Source organism: Chelonoidis abingdonii, chromosome 11, assembly GCF_003597395.2.
Source record: "Chelonoidis abingdonii isolate Lonesome George chromosome 11, CheloAbing_2.0, whole genome shotgun sequence".
Lineage (NCBI taxonomy): Eukaryota > Metazoa > Chordata > Testudines > Testudinidae > Chelonoidis > Chelonoidis abingdonii.
This window is the reverse complement of record NC_133779.1, coordinates 37,835,686-37,852,678: the sequence shown is the minus strand read 5'-3', so window position 1 is coordinate 37,852,678 and position 16,993 is coordinate 37,835,686. Positions and strand designations below refer to the sequence as shown.

Below are 16,993 nucleotides of genomic sequence, written 5' to 3'. Positions count from 1 at the left end.
CGAGTGCAAAGTGCTGCCATGCATACTTGCTTTGCACCAGCATCAGTGGCTCCGCAAAGGCAGGGTCACCAGAAGTCCCGATTTTATAGGGACGGTCCCGATTTTTGGGTCTTTTTCTTATACAGGCTCCTATTACCTCCCACCCTGTCCCGATTTTTCACACTTGCTGTCTGGTCACCCTACGCAAAGGTGTAAGACAATGAAAAAATGAACCTCAGAGGTATTACCAAGATGAGCCTGAACGAAGACCCCAGAGACCAACACCACTGAATTCTGGGTAAATTTGGCTCTGAATCCAGACTGGAGCCCTTTGTGGTTGCAACGATCTGGGCTGGTGTAACCCACTGATGTGGCACATTGCTCCTGTCTGGTAGGAAGCAGTCTGCAGCTAAAGGTCAATGAGCCTGCCACAGCACTGGCTACCAGAGCTGATGCTTTTAGCTCCAGAGGTCTCAGGTTCTATCCCTGCTGCCAATGAGCCACCCAGGGGCATGGCATTATAATGGCAAAAAGTTTGCCCACCTTGCCCTTTGCGTGAAACCTGGCCTTGAGGTCAGTGTGCGAGGTTGTGTTACCTCTGCGTCCTCACTGACATTGCTTATTACATGGGGACCTGGATTGGACAAGATCAGGAAAACAAAAGATGCAACAACCACAGCTTTGAACTGAGTTTCCTGCCCCACAGCTGAGCCCCTAGGACAGAAAGTCCCTCAAGGGAAGGCTCAACCTCAGATTCCCGCTGGACAGGTCCAGGAACTTCTGCAGATGGGGGCACCAAGAATTAAAACAAAACAATAAATACGTCCGAGAGCGCTGTCTTGGGGCTAGTATACAGCGTGGGCCCAATTCTCAGGGACACTAAGGCCCTCTGGTAGCATAAAGGGGCGTTAAGAAAGGTGGAAATGGCCCCCAGAGAATCCTCCTGCACATGGGGGCCTCCTCAGTCAGTGTAGAGCTGCTGCAAAGATTGTACAATAGTCCTGCTCACAGCCCGAGGAATGACTGAAGACATGGTTGGAGTGCCCTGTGCTATGGCTAGTCACTTCCTCCCATGGGGAGCAGAGAATAAGTTAGAGCAGCCCAGAGGCTGCTCTAATTTACACCAAGCTCTGAACCACCCAGGACTATGAGGAGCAGAAAGGTGGTTTAAAGCCACCCTCATCTCCCTCCCGTGCCCCAGACGCAGGAACGGAGTAATGAGAATCAGGCCCTATGCGTCTGCATAATATAAACAGATATAAATAAGAATCTTTCATCTCAATAAATATCAGGTATATGGTTTGTACAATATACACATAATGCCCATCTCCTGGGTTCGGCCTCTTGGCAAAGAAGGAGTATTTCACACATAGTTTTCTTCGGCATCACCCACATCGAGGGGGAACTTGGCCACAGCTGTAAATGGAGCCATAAAAAAAAAATGAGCTGCAGGGAAATATTAAACACTACAGTCTGGAGGGCTCAGTGGACTGGGACTGGGCCATGGGGCCTTTCATCTCCAGGTCGCTGGTGAAACGTGGCCCATCACAAGAGTGGTCAAAAGTCATCACTCTGCTCTCGGGACAGTTCTCAGACCAGTCCCCAGGGGCAGGTCTCTGGATTGGGGAAGCCGAGCACCTGGGATCTAGTCCTAGCTCTTCTCCAGGCTCAGCAGATGACCTTCAGCGAGTTGTTTACAGTGTGGCCGCATCATCTAAAGTAGCCCAGATAATCTGGGGTGCTTGAGTCTGGGGGTTCCACTTCCAATCCCCCAAAGGTCAGACTCCCAAGCACTCTGCATCCAGAAAAAGGGCCAGAATTTCAGAAGAGCTCCCCCCGCCCCCTTCAGGCCCCAAAACGAGGAACGGATTTTCCCTAATGCTCAGCACCCAACGCCAGGAGTCCATCTGAGAATCCAGTCCCCTTTTCTCAAGGCCGAATTGGGAGCTGAGCTCCCTTGACAATCTTAGGGCCTGAATTCCCAGAGGAGCTGAGCTCGGGCCACTCCATTGACCTCAGTTAGAATAGTGAGTGCCCGGTGCCATTGAAAATCATGCCCCATCTCTTGAAGCTGAGTGGTAACAGTCAGAAGCAGAAACTGGACGCTCGCAAATGGAGGCAGTAAAATTAGAGGGCACGGGACAGAGAGGACAGAGCCATCAGCTTGGGGAATCCCTCTCCACTCTCAAAAGCCCCCTACAAGTGTTGTCTGTGTTGTTTCTCAACACATCTTTACGCAAGATCTGATTGTGTGTGGGGGGGACCTACCAGGCAACTCTGAATCACATCCCCATCCACCATACCCAGATGAACGTTCTCCAGGTCAAGAAGTGAAACATACCTAAGCAGCTTCCATAGTGCCGGACTCCAATAGATCTGCCCAAGAAGCAGGTTGCCCGTCGTAGATGGCAGGCAGACGGGTAGGTGACGTTGTTGTTGCCGCAGAGAGTGTGGTCCAGGGTGGAGGGATCAGGGCAGGGGGCCGTCCTGCACATCACACAGTGGGCACTGCCCGTCTGGTCCACGACGCAGGTGTGGGTCCCGGGGCACACCACGCTGGAGCAGGACTCTAAGGGAAGAGTGAGCTTGGTCAGAGCACGTGTGCGTGTGGTTCAAGCTCCAGCAACAGGAAGTTCTAGAGCTGCTTTCCTACAGGGGGCAGCGTTCAAAGGATCATTGTGGACCAAATACTGCTCTCGGTTTCACCAGATTAACTCCGGAATAACCCCACTGGTTTCAGTGAGGTTTCTCCAGCTCTACGTTGAGGTAACAGGGAGCAGGATTTAGCAACAAGTTTCCCTGGAAATTGTGCTTCCCTTCTTTTATTCAGCACAAATCCAGATATTTGGCTACTGGCAAACATTTGCTTCTCTTCACCTGCAGAAGGAAGAAGCCTATGTGGTTTTAGATGGTGTTGTGCATCTGATGGCTACTTGTTTGCGCCTCTGTAGATCTGGGTACAGGAGCAAATCGGATCATAAGTGCAATGAATCTCATGGTCTCATCTGCCCCTGGCATGACACTTGCACACTTCCCCAGCTGATGTAAACCAGTGACCCTTCCTTTGGCCCCTCACCCTGCCTGACTGATGGTCTGTGCTCAGAAGAGGGCAGAGGGATATGCAGGCCAGAATTTAGGTGCAACAGCAGAGCAGAGCAACACTGGGAGCCCGGTTTAGACCAGCACAGGTGCTGGAAGTCAGAACAGAGGTGCACAGTGTATGGGAGGCCCCTGTCTGCACTGTACCTAATGCCAGGGTCCCTTGACCTGGGTACTAATTCACCCCAAATTAAAACAAGAAGCAAATTGTGGCTTTACCATCCCTAGGCACTGCCCAGCCAGAACCAAATGGAACCGGCAAACTGCTGGGTTTTCGACCCACTGAGCAGTCACAAGAGTGCTAACCCACACGCCAGAACACATGGAGCAACGGCTGATTTCTGCTCTGACAGCCCGCCTGCGTCCCATCTCTGTTGTGTACACACATACACTCACATACGCCAGCAGACAGGGGCATTCCATGGCAGGCGTGCGTCATCACTTACTGTAGATTATAAACACTCTTTCACAGGGGTTTAAAACTTCAGCTCTTTTTGAAGCTGGATCAGGCGGTGACTCGACAGCCCAGCTCCCCAGATTTGGCTTTTAAGATGATTTCGACAGGAAGGAATTTCAGAGAGGGGGCTGGCAAAAATAATAGGCATAATAAAGCTGCCAGACCTTGGCAGGTTTGGGATATTTTTCTGGTCTGTTATTTTTTAAAACAATAGCTGGATGCATCTAAGTGACATGTTATGGGCCGCTGTTCTTTCGTCGGTGATGTATGTAAAACCACCATTAAATCCAGAGCTGTTTACGCATCAGAAGATGCTACTCTAGTGTAGAATATACAGCGCATTCAATATCAGGCATCGTATTTCAGTGATTTCATAGGGCTTAAAAATCCCATTGGGCTTAAAAATCCCTTGTGCAGTTATTGCCGAAGGAGGATCCCTTACGAAGGAGAAGGGCAGCGTTTTATGCTGCTGCGATTGCAAAAGCCTTTAGAGTCACACTTCCTATTGCCATTTGGAGAAAAATTAGGATATACATTGCTGTGCACTGTTAAACATCTGCCACTTATCACCCAGAGGTGGCTGCATTTCAGAGATGGATAAAGTAACCCCCACAGCAGTAGATCAGGTTGCAAATTTCTTTGGGATGGTTCAGATTACCTAATGAATAAAAGTAACGCCTTCCATTTATCATCTTCACTCCTCAGCTTCCATTCAGCCTTTTCAACCTAGTACATACGGGGACACATCCACAACTGGTGTAAATTGTCATTGTTCTATTTATGGCTGTTTGCAGCAGGTGAGAATCTGCCCTTTGGTACGTGAGGTTATGCACTTCTCAGAGGGTGTGTCTACACTGCACACTAAGCCCAGGCTCTGATCCAGGTTTGAGCCCAAGCCCCACTTCTGTCCACACACAAATCAATCTGGCTCAGGTCAGCAAGCACTCAGGACCTGGGTCCCAGGACACTGGGAGGAGGCTGGGTCAAGCGCTGTCATTTTGCAGTGTGGATGCAGCTGCGTAGTGCAGTATGGTCGCATTAGCACAGCTGCAAGACTCTGGTCCAGCAAATGTAAACCCAGATTTACAACGCAGTGGAACACTCAAACGCAGACTTAGAAACACCAAGTCCATAAATCAGGGTCCCCCAGATCCAGGTTTGCAATGCAGTGGAGACATACCCAGAGACTCCCTACAACTCTTAGATGCAACAGGGTGAGTCAGACACAGGGGGCCTAACCCTCATCTCACGTACACCAACGTACATCAGAGGAAAACCCAGGGAAGCCAGGGGAATTATACCAGTGTAAACGAGATCAGAAGCAGGCAGTGACTTTCAACAGATTCTTCATCAAAAGCCCAAAGACTTCAGGGTTCGATGCTGCCACCGGTACCCATGCTGAGTGGTACCTTGATAGACAAGACTCTCCCCTGGGGACTTGCCATGCAAAGAGTGGCAGAATCGGGCTATTCAGCATTAGAAGATTCTGGTTCTTACTCATAAATTTGCTACATTTATCCCAGCTGCTGGACACAGGCAGACGCCCTGGTTCTAGCTGGCTCAGGTCTCAGCCAGTGCTACACATTGTCCTCCCTAAGTCCTGGCCCCAACGCAGCTTTGCCCAGGCAAGCAGCCGAAGCAGGATCACTAATGCAGACCTGGTGCTGGGGGTTTTACAGTGAGACATGTCATCCTGCTCAGGGCTGGCATTGCTGGCATGGGTGGCACTGCACCAGGGCTAGACCAACGGGGGAAGAACAGCTGAGGCTCTAGCCTCAGGGGACATGGGAGACAGTGTTGCCTAGTGGACAGAGCACTGGACTGGGATTCAGGATTTCTCGGTTCTATTCCGCCAATGACCTGTTGGGTGACTGTGGGAAAGTCACTTCACTGCCCTGTGCCTCAGTTGCCCCACGGGTTATCATGACACTGGCCTCCTTTGTAAAGAGTCTGAAGCTCTACTGGCGAAAAGTGCGAGATAGGAGCTTGGTATTGTTATTTAGAAGGATGAAATAATGCAACATCTGCTCTCCTTGTGGCATTTCCACCTAGGGACAGAAACAGCCGGGAGAAAGACAGATCTCTCATACTGGGCCTCCTGTCCCATTAAAATAACCCATGAAAAAACATACAATAAAACTGGAGCTAGGCCCAAACCAGATAATAGATTGGCCCCGCCTTGGCCCTTAGTAGGGTGACCAGATGTGCCAGTTTTATAGGGACAGTCCCAATATTTGGGGCTTTGTCTTCTAAAGGTGCCTATTACCCCCCACCCCCATCCCTATTTTTCACACTTGCTGCCTGGTCACCCTAGCCCTTAGAGAAGCCCAGATTTGAACTCCATCTCTCTGGCCCAGCTCTGCTCCTAGACCCCCAGAGCACCTGATTGGCTGAACAGGTCAGAGGCCCTGCAGGAGACAGGAGCCTGTGCTCCCACCACAGCCCTTGGCATTGGAAACTGGACTATGCAAAATGAACGCTGGCCGGGGTGCAGGAATGATCCAAACGGAGCAGCAGGGATCTGCTGAGTGGGGCCTGCTCAGCCCTGGAACTAGCTGCCATGTCTCAGCCTGGGCATGGCCGAGGGGATTCACATGTCTCCAGATTGGAAAGGGTTTGGGGATCCTGAGGGATGGATTAACCTCTCTCTCTCAATGGCCCCGGAGCATGGTCAGGAGGGGCCTCGACTTAACAGTTCAGCTGGAAGACCGTGCCTCAAACAGGGCAACCCCCTTTCGGGCCTTGGCTTGGAGCATGAGTCATGGCAGGGGACTCTCTCGGACCCTAAAGCTTCTGGCTCAGAGGCAAGCGGTAAGAAGTGGGGGAAGGGCCTGTAGGTCAAACCCAGCTCTGGCCTGCCAGCCCATGTGCCAGTGAACCACACGCTGCCATCCAGAGCTTTCCACCCAGCTCCACTCTTGCACTGAGGGGGCCAACTCTGACCAGGCATAAATGCGTGCGGCTCCATTGGGGGTCATGGGTTTCACCCACTAACAATCAACTGTAAATAGGATCCTGCCCTTCCACAGTGAATTCCCATTTTCGCTGCAGGCAGCACAGCAGGCATGCCAGGGGAACGCCCCAGGCTCCTTGCCCAGTATAGAAATCTCCCACCCTGGAGGGATATGCCACGGGTACCTCAGTAGGGGAATCACTGCAAAGTTACCTCCAGGCGGCAGGAGTCTAAAACTGCCTCAGAGATGCCAGAGATGAGGAGCGGGGGAGTGCTTGTACCAAGCCTTGAATGTGGTAGGGCTGCAAGTGCCAGCTACTGGGGAAGCTGCCCTTGGTGGAAAGGGTGACCCGTGAGAACATCCAGCTTGGCAGCACCGGAGAAGCAAGGACAATCTGAAATGGTTGAGCACCATTTCCTCCAATTACCAAGGGAACTTGAAACACACTCACTTTGGGGGTTTTTAGGATAGTTCCACTAAAGCTGCCTGTCGTGTGCAGGGAGAGGGCCAGGACATGGGAAGAGAAAGGGGGACCTGACGTACTTTTGCATTTGCCCTGGTACATCACTTCCAGGTCGGGGTGGTCTCTGCACTTAGCTGTCAGCAGCTCGCACTCGTCGCGATAGGTGTAGCCATCCGAGCCGCACACTTGCAGCTTCCTGGGCAGGCTGGAGCAATCCGGGGCGCAGGCGCAGTGGGGACGGCCGTGTTTCATCTTGCAGACTTTGCCAGGGCCGCACTCCACCCCCTCGCAGGTCTCTGGGGGGAAAGGAAAGAGGCATTAGCACAAGGGATCCCCCACTCGGTTTGCACCGGGGCGCGTCCTCTCCCTCTGCAGAGGGATCGAAGGCAGCAAGGGGACCCAGAGACACAGGAGCGGACCAAGAACCAGCTGTGGTTCAAAACCTGCTCACCAGCCCCTTGGTGTGAGGCAAGATGAATTAATCCCTTAACGCCCACAGGGACTGAAATCCTTTCTTTAATCGCAGGACAGGTGCAAGCAGCCGAAACTTTCCCACAGCACCTCCCGTTACGAGAGTGCTCCATCAATGAGAGCTGGCTGCACATACCTAAACAGAGGGTCCACAGTGACGGTGCCAGTAGGGGGCGCTCGAGACAATGCGGTATTGGTCCTGGGTTCGAACAGACCAATGACACCTCTTGTTGAGCCCTGTCAAAGCCTCCTTGTATGTTGTTCTTTATACGCCAGCTGCTCTTAACAGCCCCCAGCGGGGCCAGAGACTTGCGGGGGAGAGGATACAGCACCGTGGCCTGCTCAGTCCTTGGACTCTGCTGGAGCCACCATCGAGAGTGCTCGCTACCGTGCTGGCTTTTAGGACGTGCGGGCCCGTCTCGTAGGAACACCACCCCCAAGACCCGCCCAACTCGTTACACAAACGGATGGTAACAGCTGCCAGTTCTCTCTGGGGTCAGCCCTGGGGGATTGGATGTGGAGAGCTCCCCGGGCTTTGTCTAGACGAGGGGTTGTTCCCTCCAGCTTGAATGCAATTTGCCCTCCATCCGGATGCAGAACTCCCTTGATGAAGTGTTCAGTTTCAGACCATGCCCGGTAGCCCGGGCTTTACCCTGCGTCACCTCAATCGTGCTAGTACCTGTGCAACTGCAGGGTAATGACACAAAGTCCTGAGCCACTCAGCCCCATAACGGTCTGGTCCCTGCCCAATGGGAGCCGTGGAGCCAGCGTTTGGGGCGGGAGCAGCGTGCGGAACCCTCTGGCTGTCACCACATGTAGGAGGCGGAGGGGGGACATGCTGCTGCTTCCGGGAGCCGCACAGAGTCATGGTAGACATGGCGCCTGCCTTAGCCCCACTGTGCCGCCAACCAGACTTTTAACGGCCCAGCCAGCAGTGCTGATCGGAACCGCCAGGGTCCCTTTTCGACCAGGCATTCTGGTCGAAACCCAGACACCTGGCAACCCTAATAACGGAAAAGATCTGCAGCTAGAAAAGTCGCTCCATTCATCAGCGGAGTCAGACTGGCTTACAACAGTCGAGGGACTGGCCTCTATGTTCAACTGCCAGCTGATTTTTTTTTTTAAGAGACATTTCTTTCTCTCATGCAACAGAGAACCCTGCCCTGTCATGCACAGCACCCTCCAGAAAGCCCAGCCTGTGCACGCGGCTGTGTAATCAACAAGTTCTCTTTCCCAAACAATACCCAGCCCTGTTTCGCTCCAGGCCTCCGTGACTGGAAAACGAGAATGGGCAACAGCGAGGGGGGAAATCTGTCTGGGACGCCTCTTTCCCTACAGGCAGGGGAGGAAGAAACAGATGGCTGCATTGTCGCACTGGGTCGCCTCCTAGCAAAAACAGTCTGGGCGGGTTCAACGGAGCCGTTGAACTCATGTGCGTGTGTGGCAAGCTACAGAATTTCCCCTGAACCCGGGAGACATTTGGGGAGTGAGCAGTGTGAGCTGGGGCGGAGGCGACATTGGCTCCTATGAGAAGCTAGTTATCACGTCTCCAGAGGCTGGAGGTGTGGGGAAATCAGGTTGCTCCAGTGTTTACGCCATGTTCCACAAGTGTGACTCGGACCCATTGCCCCAGCTTTGCAGGACCACTCCCTTCCCCAGTGCCCTCAGCATCTTCTCTAGCCTGTCGGCCGCGGGGTCAGCTTTCCTGCCCCTTTTGCATCAGAGGAACACGGACACCCACCAGGGTATTATTTGCAATGTGTCTCTTTGGACCTAGAGAATCCTCCCCCTGTGGAGCTATTCCTTCACTGAAGTGGGAGGCGGGGGGCTTTGGCAATGTTACCCCAGGAGCTCGGGAGGGGGGGGAAGAGGAAGTGACCCCATTCAGTAAGGGGAAGGGATTGACCATGGGACATGGTGTGGTGCGGTTTCCCTGGAAGATCGCATAGGGAGGAAGGTGGAATTCCCCCAGGAGTTTGTCCCCATTTTGCAGGGGGGAAATCCCCTGGCAGGGGACCAGCTGCTTTTCCTGTTCACCCCTGGAGCTCCATATCCAAGCAGTAGCCATTGCCTGGAACAGGGCCTGTCCTGTGAGTCAGAGTCCCTAGATCTGCAGGGGCTGAGTGAATGAGCTACGTGAAGCTAGCTCCTGCGGGGAAGCAGCTCTTTCACATGGACGAGCCTCTGCTGAACTCGCCTGGCGTGGGCCATGCTCCAAACAGGCCACGCCCTTCGGCGAGCTGGGCTGGGCAAGTCCAGCACACGCAGGGCTCTTTCTGCACCGGGTGTTGCAGTGGGGAGGGCTGCTAGACAGACAAAGCATGAGCCTGGAGGGGGGTGGCGGCGGTTGCCACTGCTCCATTCCCAGCAGCTTTGACCCCTCGCCCAGGTTAGCTCTGCGGTGCCCCGACTGAGGCTCAGTTCAATGGACCCAGAATGCTCCAGAAGGAATATAACCTGCCTCTGGCATGGAAACCTGGCACCCTCCTCCATTCGGGAGCCCTGGGGGTGCTGCCAGGACCTTTCTGGCACTGTCCAGCTGATCTGGCTGCAGAGCAGGGGGAGACACTGTACTAGGGGCAGAGAGACACAGTTTCTCCTGGAGCAGAGCCAGGAGCTGGATCACAGATACAGGTCATCCCTCCTGCCCTTTTCCAAGGCCTCCTGCTCATCGGCTAGCTCTGGGGGAGGTTCCTTTCCAGCACGCTGGGGAATGGGCAGGATCAGACTGGACTTTATGGGGATTTCTGCAGTGTGGGGAGTTTGTTCCTCCTCTTGCTTTGGGATCCTCTCATCTCTGGGATCCTGAGGCTCTGATAAACCCCATGCAGCAGATCAGTGTCTGGCTATAGCAGCAGAGCTAAATGTAAGCAGAAGCTGAGCAGATCAAGGAGCTCTGTTACCTCCTCCTGGACGGGGTGAGTGAGGAAGGCTGGTCCTGTGGCTAAGGCCTCAGCCCGTGACGCAGGAGAGCTGGGTTTAATTTCTGACTCGGCCACTGATTCATCACGTGACCTTTAGCAAGTTGCTTAGAGTTTTCAGAAGGGCTCAGAAGCAGCCAGGTTGTCCAAAGCTCCTGGGCCCCACATCTCTCTGTGCCTCAGTTCCTCCACTGCAAAATTGGGAGAATAATCTTCTCTATGCCTGCCTTGTGCATGTCAATTGTAAGATCTCTGGGGGAAGGGCTGGCTCTTGCTCTGCGGTGTGCCTGGCACTATGGGGTCCCAATCTCAGTCTCGCGGTGTAGGCTGAGGTGCAGTGAACAGTAATCATTGACCTGGAGGCTGACTCTGCAAGGTGCTGACTTCCCTCAATGCCCATTAAATCAGGGCCTCTACCTCCGTTCCCTTCCAGCGCTGCCTGACACTCAGCGACGTCAGACATCAGAAGCAGACCTGATCCTCAGAATCTTGAATTGGGGGAAGTTTCAAGTCTGAATCTTGCAGCCTGGTCTCTATAAGGAATCAAGGACCAGGAGGGCAGTTTCAGTTTTGCCTCCAACCTCTCTCACTACCCATCATGTCATTCCCCTTCTGGGGACCTCTCCAAGGCTGAATTAAGGGCAGGGAGGCAGCAGTGTCTGTGTTCAGGCAGGAGAGGGGTGCATAAGGGCGGGGGAAGGCTGTTCCTTAATGGCCTTTGTAAAACAAATGACTCAATGAACCACTCGACCTTTCCAACCCACTCCATTACTACTGCGGTCAGCAGGTCTTCTGGCCTGTCCTCACATGGCCGTGCAAGTGTGACGTGAGGATCCGTGCCTCTGGCTTGCTCCGAAACATCTGGAGGGCTTGGAACGCACAAACTGGAGTGTTTCAATTTTTTGAACTAGCCTGTTCTATAAAGACATTTGGAGATGTTGAAAGGGGAGAGCTGTAAATAAATAAACAAACAAACATTCCCCCTCGGGGAAATCTGCGGCCGGCAGCTGGAAAGGGAGGATCTGGCAAGAGGAAACTGTTATTTCCCCGGGAACGAGCCGCCGCAAGCTGGCTTAGCGCCCTCAGATCTCTGCTCCTCCCTGCCCCAGCAGCGGTGTCCAGGGCTGGAACTGCGTTCCAACAGGACTGGGAGGAATTGCACAGTGTGGGGCGGCAGTCAATTGACCTGCGCTGCCCCCTTGCAAGCCCCCATGCAGGGGGCGGGGCCAGCAGTGGGAGGAGGGTTCTCTGCAGTGCACATCATGGACACACAAGGCTCCTCTAGAACGCGGGGCAGCCCAGAGGCAGCTGTAACACAGTGCACGCCTGGCGTTATTCTGATCGACGTCAGGGGCCGTTCCAGTTCTCGGTGCCATCAAGGATCCTGAGGGCATGATGCCAACTTCGCCCCCTTGGGCTCTTGCCTCCAGCTGGGGATCTTGCTGCTCGTGCCCTGCTACCCGCTCCTGTTGCTCTAGGATTTGGCTGGGAGTGGCGAGGCAGGGAATATCCCCCTGCACCTCCTGATCTTGATAGAACGTATAACCATGGGCCACAACAGGAGGAAGAAACCTCCAGGTCGTCCCTCCCCCACATGCAGGAGCCGGGAGAAACAAGGTCACACAATTTGGGCCTAACAGCTCACGTCATCATTTACACCAGTGCAAAATGGGCACAAATGGCTTCCCCGTTCCATGGGGGTTCCGTTTACACCCCTCTGCGTCGGTGTGAACAACCGTGTGCCAGACACAGCAGTGACTTGGCTCAGAACCAGCTCTGCTGGTTCCATGTCAGAGCCCAACCCAAAAAGGGGCCTGTTTGTCTGGGTCCGCTGTGGCCAGTCTCCTGAGCTACCAGGCCAATGCTGCAAGAACAGACAATGGCTGGAGATTTCTGCTTTGCAGGACCAAACTCCCCCAAGGGCGACGCCGGAGTTGATGCCATTTTAAATGTGAACCCAAAACCTCTGCTCCTAGCGGCTGTTTGTGATCTAGTAGCTATGACAACAGCCTGGGACTCAGGACACCTGTGTTCTTGTCTGAGCTCGGCCTCTGACCTGCCATGTCACTCTGGGCAAATCATTTCCCTTGTTTCACCTCCCATCCTTTACCTGCTCTATTTAAGCGAATATCTTTGGGACAGGGACAGTCTCACTCTCAGTATTGCCGCAGCACAGGCACGTCCTATGTTGACGGAAGGGGTTTTTCTATCCAGATAGTTAATCCATCTCTCCAAGAGGCAGTGGCTAGGTCAGGGGTCGGCAACCTCTGGCAATGCGGCTTGCCAGGCTAAGCACCCTGGCAGGCCGGGCCAGTTAGTTTACCTGCCGCGTCGGCAGGTTCGGCGGACTGCGGCTCCCACTGGCTGCGGTTCGCCGTCCCAGGCCAATGGGGGCTGCGGGAAGCGGTGTGGGCCAAGGGATGTGCTGGCTGCGGCTTTCCACCTCCCTCATTGGCCTGGGACAGCGAACTGCGGCCAGTGGGCGCCATCATCGGCCGAACCTGCTGACGCGGCAGGTAAACAAACTGGCCCGGCCCACTAGGGTGCTTAGCCTGGCGAGCCGCGTGCCACAGGTTGCCGACCCCTGGGCTAGGTTGATGTGAGAATTCGTCCGGCGACTTAGCCACGTCTACACCAGGTGTTAGCTTGACCTAACCACACAGCACAAGGTGTGGCGTTTTTCACTGCCCTGAGACATGTAGCTGGGTTGAGCTAATTTTTAAGTGTAGACCAGGCTTTTGTGGTTATCTCTGCACTGCAAAAAAACCAAACACCCACCCACGTCAGCGGGTCTCTGAGCCCAGGTCAGTTCACTCGGGCTCACGCCACAGGGTTAAAAATAGCAGTGTAGATGTTCCAGCTCCGGCCGGAGCCCAGGACCCAGCGAGGGGAGAGGGTCTCAGGGCCCGGGGGGGAACGTTTACACTGCTATTTTTAGCCCTGTAGCACAAGCCCGAGTCAGTTAACCCGGGCTCAAAGACTTGCTGCCACAGGGTGTTTTTTTGCAGTGTAAACGTACTGTGTCTCTAGATGCTCCCATAACACTATGCGGTATTTATAATAAAACACAATAGGCTTGGCTTCCTCAGGCACTTTGTCGACGTAAGGACAGCGGGACGGCTGTATTGTCAGCAAGCACATCTACCTTTGCAAGGGTGGCACGGCACCAACCCAAGGAACCCCAAGAGGCTGATCTTGTTCCCTGGCTGGGTGTAGTTGGACCAAGCGACGTCAACGTTGCTGTTGCCGCAGCATTCCTCCCAGGTCACGTCGGCCTTTAGGATCATGGTGCATTTTGCTTCCTTGCCCTGCTGCAGCCAACAGATCCCGCCTGCCAGGAGAAAGCAGATCATGAGAACCACACTTGGGAGGCTGTGTCCTTAAGATGCGTTTATTGGGTAAAGCCATTCCCTGGACAGAGAGCCCGCCCGAAGCCTTTGCACCACTAAAACCGTGCATAATATGTGAGAAGTAGTTCCCCATCTACTGGTGCATCTAGATACTTGAGGTTCACAAGCTGGCTGTCGCCCCCACTTCAAAGACACAACAGAACTCAACCTCGGGATGGGAATAAACTAATATTTAGGGCTGAATTTGCACAATGTGTGTCAGCCTGCTATGGGCTTTGCACAGGTGGACACAGATATCTGTGCAGGTGCACACATTGTGCCTGGCTTGGGAAATTCAGGGGGTGCTGAGTAGCATGGTCTGCAAATGGCAAACGGTCTGCAAATTGCTGTGTTTGAGACAGGCTGTCTCTCTCTTTCCCCTCACGCCCTTCTAGTGCCTTCTCTGAGCCAGACCTGACTGACCTTCACCCATCTCTGGCATTAGACTCTGGAAAACAGACACGGAGTAGTTGTTAAAGAGAACAGCACCAAGAACCTAAAGCGGCAGTTCCCAAACCCCTTCATTTTCATCTGTAGGGCTGGATACTCATGAATCTAGTTCTACAGATGGGGCCCAACCTATAATCCTGAGCTCCAGACACCAAAGACCCCAAAATTGAAAGAGATTTGCAGTTCTGTCAACTCCAAGCATTCAAAAGTCATGAGTTGGGCCCCAAAATTCCATCAGATTGGCTTAAAAACCATGCGACTTTTCAAAAATAGCAACTTTGGGATGCTTTTCATTTGCCTTCCCGTATCGTAGCCTCTAGTGGGTCACGTTTTCAACTTTTCTCAGCAACCACAAGGGCTAGAATCTTTTTTTTTTTTTTTTTGAATGAAAGTAAAGATTCTCTCTTATTCACATGAATCCAGGATCTGGGGCTTTAAGAAAGGCACTGAACAGCATGAAGCTTGCAATTCAATCGCAATTAAATCCTAACAGTGGATGTGCAAAAAGAGGTTTTGATCTGTGATTAGATTTCAAGCCTCCCTCCAAGTGTCCAGGGACATTTAGATCTGGAGATTCTGAGCCGCCTCCCTCGTTACTTCCCCCTTTCTTAGGTTTTCATTGTTTACAGTCCCCCATTCAGAAAAAAAAAACAAAAAAACCACAGAGGATTCAAGCAAGACTAGAACAGGCTGAAAAGACCTTGCACCTTACTGGCAGCACAATGAATTTCCCTGGCCTAAAACACCCCACAGATGCCCTGATGCCATGACCCCAGGCTGGGCTAAGCTATGGAGAGTACCGTCCTGTGTCCAGTGTGCAGCACTGCAAAACTACCGGCTGCAGCGGTGGAGCAGTCGTGTGGGACCATGAGTGGTTTGGCAATTAGGATCAATCCTTGTAGTATGCAGCCATGTCTTGACCATTGGGCTCTGCAGACAACCCCTTGGGACACAGCCAGGCCACTGGCATCTGATCTCACTGAGTCAAAAGCCTGTTTGTTTCTTAATCTCATGAGCGAATCATTTCTTTTTCTGTCTCTCTTTTGTGAGCGATCCCTTTGCCATTTCCTTCCTTGTAAACTGGCCGCTGCTGACGCTGGTTGGTTTGTTTTCTCATTAGCTTGATTTGGGGTTTGTTAAACAGCTAAAGATGTGGGGGCCAGTTTCCGCCCTCAGACGTGCCGGGGTAAATCTGGAGTGACTCTCTGGTAACCAGTGGAGTTACTTGGGGAGTCACCCCAGTGCACGCTGAGATCAGAGTCTGCTCTGAGCTTCCCCAGCCAGCAATTAACCTGGCTTCTGGTTGGGTTGCAGTAGCTCTTTGCCCTGGGCAGCTGGAAGCTCCCGAGGGAAGATTTCTCACTGCAGCCCAGCCTTCTCTGTTCTATAGAGGAGAAGATAATAACAGGCTCTGTGTCTGGGCCCTCCCTGATTAAAAGCGCAGGACACCGGGCCCCTAACTGAGGAACAGAAGGTTCCTAGTCTCCCCCTCTCGACCCTGGTCACTAGTCTAGACGGGGGGGTGTCTGAGCAGGGACAATGGGAAGAGGGAGACGGCTGTCTCATTCAGGAGGGTTTCTACCACCCTACCCTCATGCAGGGGTAGTCCTGAACAAACTCACTGAGTTCTGATCATTCTGTGTGACTAACTGCTGGGCCCCACTCCCTTGCTCCCAATCTCACAATACTGCAGCCAAGTGTAAACCCAGAGATGACCTTGGGGCATCCTAACATTTGGAGTATACCCCCTCCATCCTCACCTCCCCACCCCCATTGGCCATGGACAGGGGCTGTCACTCCTCGTGCCAGCACAGTGTTTCTTTGCATACAAACTTTGGATTTCTGCTCTTAATCTTACCCATGTTAAAGGCATCACAGAGGGTGTAACCCAGAGCAGGATTCAGCCCTGAACACTGATGTGGTCCTTTGTAACTAGCACTGCACACATATTAATGACTTAATCCTCACAGCGCCCCCTGGGGGATGAGTGAGGATCACACCCCTGATGGGGAAACTGAGGCATGGAGTGATTAATGGATTGTCTACATGGGTATAATGCCCCCTGTGGACATTCTTATTCCAGCGTGAGTGGCTTTTTTCAGTTTAGCACAATAAACTAACCCCAAAAAAGGTACTTTATATCTTTGTTTCCACATGCAGCTATTCTAGAGCAACGATTCCTGAGCAACTCCATATGAGGACACTCTCGTTCAGAGTGCCTTGTTCTGGTTTAGCTTAATCTACTTGTGAATTAAGCTAAACAGGAACATTTTATTCTAGAATAGAGCATCCACACATGGAGTTATCCAGAAATGGCTATTCCACTTTAACTTCGCATCCCACCTTTATCCGAAATAACTTCCAAACCTAGACAAATCCTAGTGGCCACGCAAGGAACTGTAACCACGATATAACTGGTTTCAATTCACACCTTAGCTTATACCATGTAGACAAGCCCTACTACAAAGCCTGCCCAAGGTCAATAACAATGCCATGCCACAGCAGGAAACAGAATCCAGGAGTCCTGACTCCTAGTCCTCTGTTCTAACCTCCAGACCACACTTCCTCCCACAGGCAGGACTAGAAGGCTGAGTCCCAATGTCTGATCTAACCCGGGGTGGGCAAACTTTTTGGCCCGAGGGCCACATCGGGGTTGCGCAACTGTATGGAGGGCCAGGCAGGAAAGGCTGTGCCTCTCCAAACAGCCTGGCCCCCACCCCCTGACTGTCCCCCTCAGAACACCCAACCCATCCAACCCTCCCTGCCCCTTGTCCCCTGACCGCCCCCTCCCAGCACCCCTGCTCCCTATC

The 16,993-nt window shown here is 53.0% G+C and overlaps 1 protein-coding gene across 2 annotated transcripts in view; it reads right to left on the bottom strand.

The window, feature by feature from the left end:
- Nucleotides 1-683: 683 nt before the first annotated feature.
- FSTL3 (follistatin like 3) overlaps nt 684-16,993 on the bottom strand; it is a 43,876-nt gene continuing 27,566 nt past the window's right edge. For both annotated transcript variants that reach the window (XM_075070897.1, XM_032763060.2), the window contains exons 2-5: nt 13,490-13,675; nt 7,033-7,248; nt 2,321-2,548; nt 684-1,395 (exon numbers count right to left, since the gene is read on the bottom strand). In XM_075070897.1, the coding sequence (XP_074926998.1) occupies nt 1,343-1,395; nt 2,321-2,548; nt 7,033-7,248; nt 13,490-13,631 (639 nt within the window). In that variant the 5' untranslated portion in view covers nt 13,632-13,675 and the 3' untranslated portion in view covers nt 684-1,342. The remainder of the gene's footprint in view (nt 1,396-2,320; nt 2,549-7,032; nt 7,249-13,489; nt 13,676-16,993) is intronic.